The 17,557-nt window shown below is 46.6% G+C and overlaps 1 protein-coding gene across 5 annotated transcripts in view; it reads left to right on the top strand.

Annotated features, from left to right (window-relative positions):
- The window catches only part of cep126 (centrosomal protein 126), a 253,245-nt gene that overhangs the window by 116,030 nt on the left and 119,658 nt on the right, over positions 1-17,557 (top strand). The window contains exon 2 of one of the 5 annotated variants that reach the window (XM_072476362.1): positions 16,845-16,914. The exons of the other annotated variants lie outside the window; for them this stretch is intronic. Coding sequence (XP_072332463.1) covers positions 16,845-16,914 — 70 coding nt within the window. The remainder of the gene's footprint in view (positions 1-16,844; positions 16,915-17,557) is intronic. 5 annotated transcript variants of the gene reach the window in all.

Here is a 17,557-nt window from a genome sequence, read left to right as displayed (position 1 = left end):
CCAGTCTGCCATAAGGGACCTTGTCAAAGGCCTTACTGAAGTCCATATAGACAACATCCACTGCCCTACCTGCATCAATCATCTTTGTGACCTCCTCAAAAAACTCTATCAAGTTAGTGAGACACGACCTCCCCTTCACAAAACCATGCTGCCTCTCACTAATACGTCCATTTGCTTCCAAATGGGAGTAGATCCTGTCTCGAAGAATTCTCTCCAGTAATTTCCCTACCACTGAAGTAAGGCTCACTGGCCTGTAGTTCCCTGGATTATCCTTGCTACCCTTCTTAAACCGAGGAACAACATTGGCTATTCTCCAGTCCTCCGGGACATCACCTGAAGATAGTGAGGATCCAAAGATTTCTGTCAAGGCCTCAGCAACTTCCTCTCCAGCCTCCTTCAGTATTCTGGGGTAGATCCCATCAGGCCCTGGGGACTTATCTACCTTAATATTTTTCAAGATGCCCAACACCTCGTCTTTTTGGATCTCAATGTGACCCAGGCTATCTACACACCCTTCTCCAGACTCAACATCCACCAATTCCTTCTCTTTGGTGAATACTGATGCAAAGTATTCATTTAGCTTTTTATGTACGTGTAAAAAACCTTGTGATTTTCCTTAACCCTATTTGCCAATGACTTTTCGTGACCCCTTTTAGCCCTCCTGGCTCCTTGCTTAAGTTCCTTCCTACTTTCCTTATATTCCACACAGGCTTCGTTTGTTCCCAGCCTTCTAGCAATGACAAATGCCTCCTTTTTCTTTTTGACGAGGCCCATTTGGTAGGAAGAATGGTGGCATTGACTATTTTCTAAATGGGAGAAGGCTTAGGAAATCATAAGCACAAATGGACTTAGGAGTTCTAGTTGAAGATTCTCTTAAGGTTAATGTGCAGCTTCTGTCGACAGTTAGGAAGGGAAAGGCATTCATGTCGAGAGGGCTAGAATTCCAGCAAGTACTTCTGAGGCTGTATAAGGCTCTTGTCAGACCCTATTTGGAGTATTGTGAGCAGTTTGGGACCCTGTATCTAAGGAATAATATGCTGGCCTTGGAAAGGGCCGAGAGGAGGGTCTCAGTAATAATCTCTGGACCTTGTCATGTGAGGAGCGGTTGAGAACTCTAGGTCTGTACTCATTGGAGTTTAGAAGGATGAGGGGGGATCTTATTGAAACTTACAGGATACTGAGGCCTAGGTAGAGTTGACATGGAGAGGATGGTTCCACTAGGGGGAAAAAATAGGACCTAAGGCCACAGCCTCAGACTGCAGGAACGATCCTATTAAACTGAGATGAGGATAAATTTCTTCAGCCAGAGGGTGGTGAATCTGTGGAACTCTTTGTCGCAGAAGGCTGTGGAGGCCATGTCACTGAGTATCTTTAAGACAGAGAAAGATAGGTTCTTGATTAATAAGGGGATCAGGGATTATGGGGAGAAGGCAGAAGAATGGAGATGAGAAACATATCAGCCATGATTGAATGGCAGAGCAGACCCGATTAGCCAAATGGCCTAATTATGCTCCTAGTCTTCTGGTACCTCCAACTCTGTACCCAGAAGGTGGAGGGTAAGACTTCCCCATTCCGGTTATTGATAATGTACCTGTCTGGCTTGTGATATTGTTTCGTCAAATGCCTTGTGCCTTGTCAGCCAGGAAGGCCACTCCCAACCGCCATGGGGGGGTGTTGATCCGGCCCATCTCCAACCTCATATCCATGTATTGTGGAGTGTGATCGGAGATTATGAATGTGGAGTACTCCGCTCCTATAACCCCTGGGAGCACCGCTTTCCCCACTACAAAGAAGTCGATTCCGGTGTATCTAAGTATATCTTTGTATAACCAGTAAACTTAGAAACACCCCAGAGTCGGTGTGTGTCTATGTCGGGGATTTCCGCCATGGTCTTCTTTACGAATTCCGTGTTGTTCCAGTTGGGAATGTACACGTTAACGAGGACTACTGGTGGCCCTTCCAGCACACCGCTGACCACGATATACCGTCCCCCTTGATCTGTAGCCATCTTCGTTGCTGTCCTCTCATTGAGCAGTATGGCTACCCTCGTCTCGTAGCACGAATGGTACGTCTGGCCCATCCAGTCCTTTCTTATCCGCAGTCGGTCATTCTCCCTCAGGTGTGTCTCTTGGAGGAAGACTATGTTGACCTTCATACTTTTCAGATGGGCGAAGACTCTGGCTCTTTTCACTGGGCCATTCAGTCCCCTGATGTTCCAAGTGACTATTCTGATGGGGGAATTTCTGTTTCCCCCCCCCACCCCCCACTCCCCGCTCATAATTCCTTGTGCTGGCTTACCCGCTAGTATGGTGGACTCCCTCCTGGGGTCGATCTGTATCCTCCACCCCTAACTGCTGCGTGTCTGTTCCCCCTTTCTCCTCCTCAACCCATCCTTTGCCCTGCTGCTCTCACCCATCCACCCCTTTCTGATATTTAGCTCCAACATTCAAAACAAGGCGATACTGTCCTGCGCAAACAATATTTCTATGTCCCTGTATATTAGGGCATCCAGTTCATTGCTTGTTCTGTTGCTGTCCTCCTAGCCCGTGTTTGCGGATGAATTCTTCTGCGTCCGGCGTGCGGTGAAGTAATGTTCTCTGCCCTGGAAGGTCACCCAGAGCTTGGCTGGGTACAGCATACCAAACTTCACATTGTCCTGAGACAGGGCTGCCTTGGCTCTGTTGGATTCTGTCCGCCATTTGGCCAGGTCTGCCCCAATGTCTTGATACAACCTGATAGGCCCTCCCAATTGCAGGACCTTGTCTGTCTGGCCCACTTCAGGATTCTTTCCCGGTCCTGGTACTGGTGCAGCGCAGTTGTTCCCCGGCCTTGGAATTTGGCCGAAGTGACCTGTGGGCTCTGTCTATTTCTAGCGGCTTTGTGAAGCTCTCTCTCCCCACCAGGTTACCCAGCATTTGGACCACATATTCCGTGAGATTCGAGCCCTCAGTTCCCTTCTATTTATGGAGGTTCTGGTGCCGTGATCGATTTTCCTGATCCTCAATCTTTTCTTTCAACATCCCTTGTGTCACCACCAGCCTTGCCATATCCATCTCTAATACAGCAATCCAGTAGCTCTGGTCTGTTGAGACTTTCTAACTCCCTTATCATTGCGTCCTGGGCCTCCAGCTGCCCTCCGCCTTTTCCAGAGCCGCCTGCAGGGTTATCAGCGCCTCTGCCACCGCCGTTGTCTTCGTCTCCATCTTAATTGCCTCCTTGAGCTCCTGGAGTTCCTGTGTGAGGAACTCCCACCATCCATTCGTCAGGGGGCGATGGCGGGGCAGTTCTGTGCTTGGCCTAGCGGTCTGTCTCATTAGGTGTGACTTGGGCCTCGCCACCCCGCATGGTTTCCCTCACATCATTCCTTTTCTCCAGGCTTTTGTTTCCTTTTCCATCTTTTTGGCCCTTGGAGCTGCTGCCGCTTGGCATGTCTTATCCTAATGGTGTTGGAGGAGGGTGATGGGGGTTTCCTTCTGATTTTAGCGGGCTATTTTGGGCGTAAAGTTCATTTTTCCAAGTTTTCAGGCGGAGAGCCGCCTTTCGTGTGTCCGCTCAGCACATCCCCGTCACTGGAAGCCATTAATTCACATATTATATATTGTTCGCATTCACTCCCCAGTCCTTGTTCCAAATCTCGAACCATTGAATGTCCGCAATTAGATCCAATAATTGCCGTTTGTAAAACGGCAGCATTAAATTTTGAAAATAACAAAATTGGCCTTTCCCAGAGTTCAGACCATGATTCCAACTGGATCCATATTCAAGCCTCAGCAGGCTATAGCTCTACCAACCTATGCTGGGTCTCATTAACGGCTGAGGAGTTATCAATGCAGGGAATCACTGTACAGGCCCTGCTCCTCCAACGTCAAAAACCTTGGAGGAATAGCTGGAGGTTCTCTCTCAACCGGCTTAGTTTCCACCACTTAGGCAGACAGCCTCTAATTTTATGGTGGGAGTATTCTAGAAATGAAATGCATTTTTGATGCCATAGTTTTTAGTAGCATGAATGGATGATTAACAGAAGTGGAATTTGGATTTACATAGAGGTAGGGCCTGCCATCACTGTGTGTGGTTGAGTTGCAGGATCTGGCAGCACCAAGATCGAGTGAGATCCCCTGCTGCAGAGAATTTAGCAGATGATTCCATGGTGGGGGCTCTAAACTGTTGTTCTGTCATGGTATTACCTGCACACCCCCCAAGGCTTTATCCATCTTCGAGTCTCATTATCAGCTTAAATCCAGTTTATAGCGACATGTGCTCTTATTTTCTCAATTTGCAAACATTAAGTAATCTGGCATACCACTATAAAACTAGCAATAGGCCTGAAGAATGAGTGAGCAAAATTAGACATTATTACATTTGGCTTAGTGTGGACTGGAATAGTGCCGGACAATTCAGAATGGTTTAGTCCTCAGCCGTGACAAAATCTGGTCCTTCACGTAACTTTTTAAAAAAATATATATTTTATTGACATTTTTCAAACAGATTTTCAATTTTTACAACATAATAAAGAAATATGCATTAAACGTTATTTAAATAATATATTAAACTAACAACAAATGAAAAAAGAGATAAACAAAAAGCAAATATCAACAACTGGCAAAAAACAAAAACACAGGATAATACCCCCCTCCCCCCTGGGTTGCTGCTGCTGTCCTTTCTGTTTTTCCATTATCGTTCCGCGAGATAGTCAAGGAACGGTTGCCACCGCCTGGTGAACCCCTGAGCCGGTCGTCTTAACGCATATTTTATTCGCTCCAGTCTTATGAACCCTGCCATGTCGTTTATCCAGGCCTCCAAGCCCGGGGGCTTCGCTTCTTTCCACATGAGTAGAATCCTTCGCCGGGCTACTAGGGACGCAAAGGCCAGAACGTCGGCCTCTTTCGTCTCCTGCACTCCCGGTTCTTCTGCAACCCCAAATATAGCTAACCCCCAGCTTGGTTTGACCCGGACCCCCACCACCTTTGAGACCACTCTTGCCACACCCTCCCAGAACCCATGCAGTGCCGGACACGACCAGAACATGTGGGTGTGGTTCGCAGAGCTTCCCGAGCACCTCCCACACCTATCCTCCACTCCAAAAAACCTGCTCAGTCTTGCTCCCGTCATATGCGCCCTGTGTAGAACCTTAAATTGAATCAGGCTAAGCCTGGCACATGAGGACGAGGAATTTACCCTGCTTAGGCCATCTGCCCACAGCCCCTCCTCAATCTCTTCCCCCAGCTCCTCTTCCCATTTTCCCTTCAGCTCCTCTACCATCGTCTCCCCCACATCTCTCATCTCCCTGTATATTTCCAACACTTTACCTTCTCCAACCCATGCCCCCGAAATCACTCTATCCTGGATCCCTTGCGTCGGGAGTTGCGGAAATTCCCTCACTTGCATGTATCGGAAAGCATTCCCTGGTGGCAACTTATATTTTTCTTCCAATGCTCCCAAACTCGCAAACGTCCCATCCACAAACAGGTCCTTCAGCTTTCTAATTCCTGCTCGCTACCAACTTTGAAATCCCCCATCTATCCTCCCCGGGACGAACCTGTGGTTATTCCTTATCGGGGACCACATCGAGGCACCCGTCACTCCCCTGTGTCGTCTCCACTGCCCCCAGATCTTCAAGGTCGCCATCACCACTGGGTTTGTGGTGTACCTTTTCGGGGAGAACGGTAGCGGCGCCATCGCCAGCGCTTTCAGGCTTGTTCCCTTACAGGACGCCAGCTCCAGCCTTTTCCACGCCGCACCTTCCTCTTCCCTCATCCACTTACGGACCATCGACACATTGGCGGCCCAATAGTAGTCACTCCGACTCGGCAGTGCCAATCCCCCTCTGTCCCTACTGCGCTGCAGGAACCCCCTCTTTACACTCAGGGTCTTTCCCGCCCATACAAAGCTCGTAATGCTCCTATCTATTTTTTTTTTTTAAAGGCCTTAGTAATCAGGATGGGGAGGCACTGAAACACGAAAAGAAACCTCGGGAGGACCACCATCTTGACCGCCTGTACTCTGCCCGCCAATGACAGGGGCACCATATCCCACCTCTTAAAGTCCTCCTCCATCTGCCCCACCAGTCGCGTCAGGTTAAGTTTGTGTAGGGTTCCCCAGTTCCTGGCCACCTGAATCCCCAGGTATCGAAAATTCCCTGTCACTCTCTTCAGCGGCAAGGCATCTATCGCCCTGCCCTGTTCCCCGGGGTGCATCACAAAAAGTTCGCTCTTTCCCATATTTAATTTATATCCCGAGAACTCTCCAAACTCCCTGAGTATCTGCATTACCTCTGGCATCCCCTCTACTGGGTCCGCCACATATAGCAGTAAATCGTCTGCATATAGTGACACTCGATGTTCCTCTCCCCCCTCTAAGCACCCCCCTCCACTTCTTCGAGTCCCTCACGCTATGGCCAATGGCTCAATTGCCAACGCGAACAGTAACTGGGACAGGGGTCACCCCTGTCTTGTACCCCTATGTAATCGGAAGTACCCCGATCTTTGCCTATTTGTAACAACGCTTGCCACCGGGGCCCCGTACAGGAGTCTAACCCATCTAATGAACCCCTCCCCGAACCCAAATCTCTTCAGCACCTCCCACAAATAGTCCCACTCCACTCTATCAAATGCCTTCTCTGCATCCATCGCCACCACTATCTCTGCCTCCCACTCCGGTGGGGGCATCATCATCACCCCCAGCAACCTTCGTATATTGGCGTTCAATTGTCTCCCTTTAACAAACCCTGTCTGGTCGTCATGTACCACCCCTGGGGCGCACTCCTCTATCCTTGTCGCCATCACTTTGGCCAGCAGTTTGGTGTCTACGTTTAGGAGGGAGATGGGCCTGTATGACCCGCACTGCAGCGGCTTTGTCTCGTTTCAGAATTAACAATATCGTCGCCTCCGACATTGTCGGGGGTAGTGTCCCCCTTTCCTTAGCCTCATTGAAGGTTCTCGCCAGAAGCGGGGCCAGCAGGTCCATATACTTCCTGTAAAATTCCACCGGGAACCCATCTGGTCCCGGGGCCTTCCCTGCTTGCATATTCCCAATTCCTTTGATCACCTCCTCCACCTCAATCTGCGCCCCAAGATCTGCCACCTCCTGCTCCTCCACCCTCGGGAACTCCAGCTGGTCCAAAAAGTGCATCATTCCCTCTTTCCCCTCCGGGGGTTGGGACTTATACAGCCTCTCATAAAATGTCTTGAACACCTCGTTCACTTTCCCTGCTCTCTGCTCCATCTTTCCCGTTTCGTCCCTAACTCCTCCGATCTCTCTCACCGCCCCCCTCTTTCGAAGTTGTTGGGCCAGCAGCCGGCTCACCTTTTCCCCATATTCATATTGTATTCCCTGTGCCTTCCTCCACTGCGTCTCCGCCTTTCCCGTGGTCAGCAGGTCAAACTCCGTCTGTAGTCTTCATCTTTCCCTGTATAGCCCTTCATCTGGGGCCTTCGCATACTGCCTATCCATCCTCAGAATTTCCCCTACCAATCTCTCTCTTTCTTTACCTTCTTGTTTCCCCTTGTGGGCTCTAATGGAAATCAGCTCTCCTCTAACCACCGCCTTCAGCGCTTCCCATACTACCCCCACCTGGACCTCCCCACCATCATTGACCTCCAGGTATCTTTCGATGCATCCCTTCACCCTTCCGCATACCCCCTCGTCCGCCAGTAGTCCCATGTCTAATCTCCAAAGTGGGCGCTGCTCCTTTTCCTCTCCTAGATCCAGATCCACCCAATGTGGGGCGTGATCTGAAACGGCTATAGCCGAGTACTCCGTTCCTGCCACTTTCGGGATCAGCGCCCTTCCCAAGACAAAAAAGTCTATCCGGGAGTATACTTTATGGACGTGGGAGAAGAAGGAAAACTCTTTCCCCATCGGACTAGCAAATCTCCATGGATCTACCCCTCCCATCTGCTCCATAAATCCCTTAAGCACCTTGGCCGCTGCCGGCCTTCTCCCGGTCCTGGATCTGGACCGGTCCAGCCCTGGGTCCAGCACTGTGTTAAAATCCCCCCCCATTACCAAGCTTCCCGCCTCCAGGTCCGGGATACGTCCCAGCATTCGCTTCATGAATCCCGCGTCATCCCAGTTCGGGGCATATACGTTCACCAGCACCACCGCCTCACCTTGCAATCTGCCACTCACCATCACGTACCTGCCCCCACTATCCACCACTATGGTCTTAGCCTCGAACGATACCCGTTACCCCACCAGTATTGCCACCCCTCTGTTTTACGCATCTAACCCTGAGTGGAATACCTGCCCCACCCATACTTTCCTCCGTCTAACCTGATCCGCCAATTTCAGGTGCGTCTCCTGGAGCATAACCACGTCCGCCTTCAGTCTCTTTAAGTGCGCAAACACCCTTGCCCTCTTAATTGGCCCATTTAAACCTCTCACACTCCACGTAATCAGCCGGGTTGGGGGGCCATTTACCCCCCCCCCCCTCGTTGACTAGCCATCCCCTTTTTTAAGCCAGCTCCTCACCCAGGTCCCACGCACCCGTCTGTCCCCCAGACGGCGCCCTCCCATCCCGACCACCTCGTCTCGTATCAGCTCCCCCTTACCCTCAGCAGCAGCAACCCAGTTAATCCCCCCCCCCGCTAGATTCCCCTCTAGCGTGATTGCTCCCCCCATATTGCTTCCGGGAGTCAGCTAACTCTGGCTGACCTCGGCTTCCCCCGTTTATCCTTTGACCTCCCTGCGTGTAAGGCCCCCTTCCTCCTGCGCCCTTTTTCCCGCCTCAATTTCCATAGCATGACATAAAACCCACGCTTCCCTCTCGGCCCCGCCCCTAGTGGCGCAGTTCCCTCATTCCCCTATTCCCCTTCCCTGTCCCCTTTTCCCCTGGCGCCCACATTTCTTCGTGTGTCCCTCCTCGGGGGGGGGGGAGAAAAAATTCCCCGTCCAACATTCTTACGTATTAGCCCTCCCCTCTCCCCACTTTACATTTCTGTGCCACCACCTCGCTACCTCTCTCCAGACATCAATTTCTCAAGTCTAGTCCAATTTCTCTTCCTGAATGAATGTCCATGCCTCCTCCGCCGTCTTGAAGTAGTGGTGTTTGCCCTGGTGTGTGACCCACAATCTTGCCGGCTGCAGCATCCCAAATTTGACTTTCTTCCTATGGAGCACCGCCTTGGCCCGATTGAAGCTCGCCCTCCTTCCCGCCACCTCCGCATTCCAATCTTGATATACGCGTATCACCGCGTTCTCCCACTTGCTGCTCCGTGTCCTCTTAACCCAACTCAGGACCATCTCCCTGTCCCTGTAGCGATGGAACCTCACCACTATTGCTCGCGGTGTTTCCCCTGCCTTTGGTCTTCTCACGAGGACCCGGTACGCTCCCTCTGCTTCCAGGGGGCCCGTTGGGGCCTCAACTCCCATTAGGGTATGGAGCATCGTACTCACATACGCCCCAGCATCAGCCCCCTCTGTCCCTTCAGGGAGACCTAAAATCCTTAGATTCTTCCTCCTCGAGCTGTTCTCCAGGGCTTCCAGCCTTTCTATGCACCTCTTATGTAGTGCCTCGTGCATCTCCGTTTTTACCACCAGGCCCTGTATCTCGTCTTCGTTCTCGGCTGCCTTTGCCTTCACTCCACGGAGTTCCATCGCCTGGACCTTTTGTGTTTCCTCCAGTCCCTCGATTTCAGTAACATCGGCGCCAGCACCTCGTTTTGAGCTCCTCCACACATCGTCGGAGGAACTCCTGCTGTTCCGGGCCCCATACCATCTGGGCTCCCTCGGCCGCCATCTTGCTTCTCCCTTCTCTTCCCTGCCGCTGCTCCAGAGGATCCTCCGCAATCTGGACACTGCTGACACTCCTTTCCATCCACACCCGGGGAGACTTCTTCCTTTGTCACCTCACACTGGGTTTGGCCGTAAAAGATTTCCGTTGGGGCTCCCGATAAGAGCCCAAAAGTCCGTTGAAACGGGAGGTGCCGAAACGTGCGTCTTAGCTAGTCATCGCCGCAACCGGAAGTCTTCTCCTTCATGTAACTTAATCAACATATTTTCACAGTAACTTGATTGAAGCCTACTTGTGACAAGAAGTGATTATTATTATTATACATTTCTGTCTCGAATTGAGTGAGTTAGAACATTGTTTATATGTTAGTTAATTCTGAGCTCTGATGGGAGATACCACCATGAGGCGCTGTGGCCCATCAGCAGCACCAGAATTATACTCGACTACACTTATACTTTGTAACTTCATGGTCCAGCACATCTCCTACTCTACCATTGCCACCAAGCCATGGGATCAACTCTGGTTCAAAGATGAGTGCAGGAGAACATGCCAGGAACAATACCCAAACATGAAATGTCAAACCAGTGAAGCTACAACACAGGACTACTTGCATGCCAGGCAGTGAAAGCATGCGATAGACAGAACTAAATGATTCCACATCCAATGGATCAGATCTAAGCACTGCAGCCCTGCAACATCCAATTTTGAATGGCGGACAATAAAACAGTTCACTGGAGGAGGCTTCACAAATATCCCCATCTTCAATGATGGGGGAGCCCAACGCATCGGTGCAAAAGAAAAGGCTGAAACATTCGCAACAACCTTCAGCCAGAAGTGCAGAACAGATGACTCATCTCAGTCTCCTCCAGTGGTCCCCATCATTGCAGATGCCAACCTTCAGCAATTTCAATTCCCTGCAAATCAAGAAATGGCTGAAGGCAATGTACACTGCAAATACCTGATAATATCCCAACAATATTACTGAAACCTTGTGCTACAGAACTTGCCGCGGCCCTGACCAAACTATTTCAGTACAGCTACAACACTGGCATCTACCCACAATGTGGAAAATTTCTAAAGCATGCCCTTTGCACAAAAAGAAGGACAAATCCAACCATGAATTACTGCTGCAACAATCTACTCCTGATTATCATTAAGTGATGGAAATGCAGAATTTGTTCGAGTATAGCATCAAGTAGCTCTAGCAAAACTGGAGTCAATGGGAATAAGCGGGAAAATTCTATGCTGGTTGGAGTTATACCTGGCACAAAGAAAGAAGGTTGTGGTTAGAACAAAGAACAAAGAAAAGTACAGCACAGGAACAGGCCCTTCAGCCCTCCAAGCCTGTGCCGACCATGCTGCCTGTATCCTGGGTCCGTATCCCTCTATTCCCATCTTGTTGAAGGTCAATCATCTCAACTTCAGGACATCACTGCAGCAATTCCTCTGGGTAATGTCCAAGGCTCAACCATCTTCAGCTGCTTCATCAGACCTTCGTTCCATCTTAAGGTCAGAAATAGACATATTCACTGATGTTCAGCACCGTTCACCACCACTCTGATACTGAAGCAAAACCTGGACAATTTTCCGGCTTGGGCTGACAAGTAACATTTGTGTCACCCAAGTGGCAGGCAATGACGACCTCCAACAAAAGAGAATCAAATCATCAGCCTTTGACATTCAGTGGCACTACTGTCACTAAATCCCCCATTATCAACATCCTAGGGATTTGTATTGACCAGCAACGGAACTGGACCAGCCATATAGATACTGTGACTACAAAAGCAGGTCAGAGGCTAGGAATCCTGCAGCAAGTAACTCACCTCCTGGCTCCCCAAAGCCTGTCCACCATCTACAAGGCACAGGTCAATAGTGTGCTGGAATACTCTCTGCCTAGCTGGATGAGCACAACTCCAACAACAGTCAGTAAGCCTGACACCATCCAGGAGAAAGCAGCCCACTTGATGAGCATCCCATTCACAAGCATTCACTCCCTCCGCCACCTCTGCATAGTGGCTGCAGTGTATACCAGCTCCACGGCGAACTGCTAGGAACTCATCAAGACTATTTTGACAGTACCATCAAACCCACAATCGCTCTTTATAGTATATGTTTTAATGCCTTTTGTAGGAATACCTGCATTTGATTTTTCTTTGGAGCTTAAGAACATCTTTTAATTGAAATCATTGTTCCTACTGGTACAAACCTGCCAAAATATCAGGTTTTTAACAAATTTACTGATCGGAGCCAACAGGTGTAGTAAACCTTAGATAAGTATCTATTTCCGGAAAGTTGGTCCTTATCTAACCTGTACTCTCCAATGTCAGGCACTGGTTCTAATCCTCTGTTTGGTTCATATCCTCTGTTTACAATAGCTTTGAAGACAATTGCCTTTTATCTGCTTTATATATTATGACTAGTCACTGTCATATATTTTCCATTTGGCAAAGTAGAAATGTTTTCAGGAGTATTTATGATCTCATCGTTACATCGCAAGATAATAAGAAATTCTAAGAATATTTAAAGGTATCTTCTTCATGCCAAAATTTGCATTCACCAGTGCCTTCCTCATGACAAAATCAATAACCAAGAAGAAGAGAAATGGGAAGGGTGTGCAACCATGTGCCATATTCCTGTGATGATGTTGAAGGGTGCCAGCTCTGATCTTGATGCTATGATACAAGGCTTTGAAGATGTTAATGCACCGTTCTGGTATGCCATACTGTCTCGCAATATACCAGAGTAATTGCCGATGTATGCTCTCAGAAGTCGCCTAGAAATCAGTAAATTTGATAACAAGTACCTTCTCCGGTGTATGACTGTGAAAAGTTGCCCGCAGTATGTTCTGCCATGCGGGAAACTTGTCTGTTCTTCACAGAGCATACTATCCATTTCTGGCTTCAATCTATTGAGGTGCACCATGCTGAAAACCTTGCCAGGTATGGACAGCGGTGTTATGCCCCTCCAATGTTGCAGTCACTGAGATTCCCTTTCTTTGATAGTCTAGGTGATTACTCCTCATCTCCAGTCATCCGGGTTGTCCTCCATAATCCAGATCTTGCTGAAAGGTTCTTGAGCTCTGTTGTGATATTGTTCTTGACATGTTTCATGATATATCATCGATCCCAGGTTCTTCTTGTTCTTCAGCCTGTTGTGGGCTCCATATGTAGCAATTTCTCCCAAGTTAACATTCAGCTGCTGATACTAGTGTTAGCAAATTCGAACATGGAGCTGGGATTGGACTGGTCGATGATCTTCCAAAATCTGTCAATAGCGTTCTTGATTGGTACAGTAGCGTTGCATCTTGCAGCAGTCAGTTTCCGTATAATGCTGTACAGTATCTTGGAGTCATTCCAGTTTGCTGTTCCTTGTGCCTCCATCCTCCATCCATCCTTATTTATCTCTCCTGCAGCTATTCTTCGCAGCTTTATCCAGTCTTCCATACTTCTAATCATTTTCTTGTCTTTGCTCAATATTCTTTTCTTGGTTCTCTTGCTAATCGCCAGCCTTCTTTCATCAATCAACATCCATGTTGGGTCTGTGATCCAACATTCAGAGTACTGATGTTCAAAAATATGCACGATAATGTTGATAACTAAAGTCCTGGCAAAATTGAAACCATTGAAGCAATGTGGCTGAATCTTGAACCATGTGTCCAAAATTGTTTTTCTGAGGAACAGTTTAATGTGCTAAGTTTTTTTTTTAGCACACTGAATAAGCGTTTATATATTATTTCTCCAAGTTTGACTGAATTGCATTACCATTTCTCAGGTTTATTCAGAATTGTTCTATTTTGAGATACCTTGAAGTTAAAATATCAAGTTCCCAGAGACTGCATTAAAACCCTTCATGTTTGATTTTCTTTCTTGTGAAATCACAGTGTAGGATCTGGGCCCATTGTGAAGTCATCACCGGGGAATAAAAATAAATAAATCACGAATTAGTGATTACAAATGCTATTGATTTGTGACCCTCACAGAAATTTGGACAGATTTCAATTCCAGAAACATTGGTAAAATATCTCTAATCTCACAATATAAAATTATTGACCTTTGGTTTTAACAGGCAAAAAGTGGAAGGAAATACTGGGAAAATAAGGAATTCCACATTTTGGGCTGCCATTGGAGAATGCAAGAAAAATCAAAGCAATGGAAATATAGGTAGGGAGAAGAAAGATTTGAATAGTGTTAGGAAAAGAAACTGATAGGGATTTAGCTGCACTGAGGATGCACAATGCAAATGAACCCAGTAACAGGGTGAAACAGGCACTTTGTTAAGCAAAGTGGAGACTAGGGCCCTAGATCATAGCTACGCCCAGTTGAAAAACAGAGCTCCCTCAAAGAGAATCAAGCTGTTGTGCAGAGAAAGAAAGTAGAAAAAGTCTGTCTGTGTCAGACCCCATAGGTTCTATACTAAACTAGAATAAAGGTTCCCAAAAGAAAGCTACTGGTCCTTTTTGGTAACTATTTTCTGGATTTGGCTTATAGTGTTAAAACCTATGGGGTGTTGTTTTGCGGATGGTGTATTCTCGGATTTTAGCAAAGTAGATAGATTTGGATGGGGTGGCAATTTAAGCATACTGTCTCGGTAACTATTATTGTAGTTAATTAGAAATGTTATTATTCACTATATTATGCCTATTTGTGGTTTTAAAGTTTAATAAATATTTTTGTTATTTTAATAACTTAGAACAAGACTGACCCCTTTCCTCACCAGGTTGAATCTATTTTCTCATATTTTTCCAAATCGCAAAAATAAGTATTTAGAACCAGCATTCCAAGTTTTCCTTCTGGGATTTGGGATGTCCTCGCATTGAACATCAGCAGGGTTCAGAATATATTTGTACCTTTGAAGGAACAAAAGAGAAAGATTCAGAAGATCATTGACTGTAATAATAAAGACAAATTGCAGAAGGAAAACAAGTTATGCTTTTAGACCAAATAGGCATAACAGCAAAAGGATGGTATTGTCATGGGATCATCTCTAAACCCAGCTCTCTAACATTTTCATTGGTTTTCATGATTTATTCTTTGATGGAATGACCCTAACCTCTTATCCGTTGCATATTTCCAATGTGGACTTAGTCTTTTACGTTTGCTATATTTGAATGATTTGATTTGACTTGATTTGAATGTGCAGCTGCATGTAAAAACTTCCTAATACACAATGGGTTGCGTCCCAGTTTTTTTCAAACTGTTTTTCCCAGGACTCAATTATACCAAACGGACGCCCTTTGGGACCCACACTGGCCAATCTTCGTGACCCACGCCGGCTGACTTCCGCGGCCCATGCCGGCTGACCTCCGCGACCCATACCGGCCGACCTTCGTGACTAATGCCAGCCGACCTTCGCGACCCACCTTTATTGCTTACCTTTAATATGACAGATGATCCTGCTTGGTCCATACAATCTCACTTGCTTTGTCATTCAATGTTACATTTCTGCTTAGAACTTCAGCTTCTCGCTATATCCTTTGGAAAAAATCAAGAGGTTTGTCCTTGAACTAACCATGTTTAGTCATCAAACGCCTTTGAAGTTTTGATGGTTTAAAAAAAAATTTGTCAGTACTTCCCTGTATAAGTTCATGAGATATATGAGCACAATTAGGCCATTCGGCTCATCGAATCTGCTCCGCCATTCATTATGGCCGATGTGTTCCTCATCTGTTACCTGCAATGCTACAGACCAACAGCTGGATTGCAAAATCAGACAGAGCATCTCCTCCCTAGAACACGTGATATAGGAACAGGAGCAGGCAATTTAGTCTCCCATCATGGCCTCAACTCCACTGTCCTGCCTGTTCTCCATAACCCTTCAACCCATTACCAATTAAAAATCTGTCTAACTCCTCATTAAATTTACTCACTGTCCCTGCATCCACCACACTCTGTGGTAGCAAATTCCACAGATTCTCAATCCTTTAGGAGAAGTAATTTGTCCTCAAATCTGTTTTGAATTTGCTTCCTCTTATTCTATGATTATGACCTCTCATTTTAGAATGCCCTACAAGAGGAAGCATCTGCTCCACGTCTGCTATATCCATACCTTTTAGCATACTGTATACTTCGATTTGATCTCCCCTCATTCCTTAAACTCAATCTTTGCTCATACGACAAACCCCTGATCTTTGGAAGCAACCTAGTGAACCTCCTCTGAACTGCCTCCAATGCCACTACATCTTTCCTCAAATAAAGGGATCAAAACTGTGCACAATACTCCAGGTGCGGTCTTATCAATGCCTTGTATAGTTGCAACAACACTTCCTTATCTTTATACTCAATTCCTTTTGCTATAAATACCAAACTTCAATTTGCTTTCCTTATTATCTGTTGCACCTGCATGCACATTTTCTGTGACTCGTGCACAAGGACAACCAGATTGCACTGCATCGGAGCACCCATTTAGATAATAAATTACCTTTCTATTTTTTGACCAAAATGCATGACCTCACACTTATCCACGCTAAACAATCTTCCACGTTTTGGCCCATACTCCTAACCTATCTATATATATTTGTAAGGTTCTTATTTCCTCATTGCAACTTACTGTCCTACTTATTTTGTGTCATCTGCGAATTTTGCTATAGAATCTTCTATCCCGCTATCCAAGTCATAAATAGTTGGGACCCAAGGACCGAACCCTGTGGCACCCCACTAGTTACATTTTGCCATCCAGAAAAAGACCCATTTATCCCAACTCTCTGTCTCTTGTCCGTCAGCCACTCTTCAATCCAAGCTAATAAATTACCTCTAATCCCATGTGATCTCACCTTGTGAATTAACTCTGTGCGACACCTTATCAAATGCCTTCCAGAAGTCCAGATATACTACATCTACAGGATCCCCATTATTCACTTTGCTTGTTACATCTTTGAAGAACTCTTGCAAATTAGTCAAACATGATTTTCCCTTCATAAAATCATGCTGACTGTGATGGATAGTACTTTGGCTTTCCAAATGTCCTGATATGATTTCCTTGATAATTGATTCTAACAATTTTCCAACAACAGATGTTAAACACACATGGGCTTTGCATTCTGATTTGCATTGGCACAATTAAAGCCATACCTCTCTTCCTTTATTACAAAATAATCCATGTTCTTGCTTGCTGGCAGGTACAAAATGGGATTTCTCCTCTGTGATTGTGTGACCAAAGCACGGATGTACAGGGCACGTGACATCAGTGTATGTGAGAGTTTTGTGACTTCTCTCTGCCGCCTCTTCTGAAGACTACATAGTTTGTATTTATTGGCCAGTCGTGGCCGGCATTTGTTTTTTTTTTACTTTGAAATTTTATTTCTAATGCCTGATTTTTCCAAGTTCATGATTTTCTACTACTAAAAATTAAAGCAATTTCAGTGGAACATGCGCATCCTTACATTTACATACAAACTTTGTTTTAAATATATTCCCATTTATTTATGAATTTAAACAAATATAGAAAAAAGTACAATTTTGCTTTTACTTTACAAACTACGACTTTAGGTGAGATGAAGTATCTTGGCAAACACACACACAATGTCACAGTATTTATTACTTGTTCCACTGCATTACACTATCCAAACATCCAAGTCATCTCCTTCTCCATTCTCAGCAAAAGCACTTACTTCCTGGTTTCCAGAGAGTGGTGACACAAAGTGATGACTGTGTAGATTTCTTCTCGTGTTGACATGTGTCAGCCGTATTGACTGGCCTCACGTGATCGGTATTCCTCGCTGACAAACCTGGCCTGGCTTCCCTCGCGCTGTCCAGTAGTTGTATGAACCTCACCCACAGACTGCTGACCACTTCCCAACCCGTACTTCATGTCGTGGGAGTGCAAGTGGAC

The sequence above is a fragment of the Scyliorhinus torazame genome, chromosome 15 (assembly GCF_047496885.1).
Source record: "Scyliorhinus torazame isolate Kashiwa2021f chromosome 15, sScyTor2.1, whole genome shotgun sequence".
NCBI lineage: Eukaryota > Metazoa > Chordata > Chondrichthyes > Carcharhiniformes > Scyliorhinidae > Scyliorhinus > Scyliorhinus torazame.
This window is presented reverse-complemented; position numbering and strand designations above follow the sequence as displayed.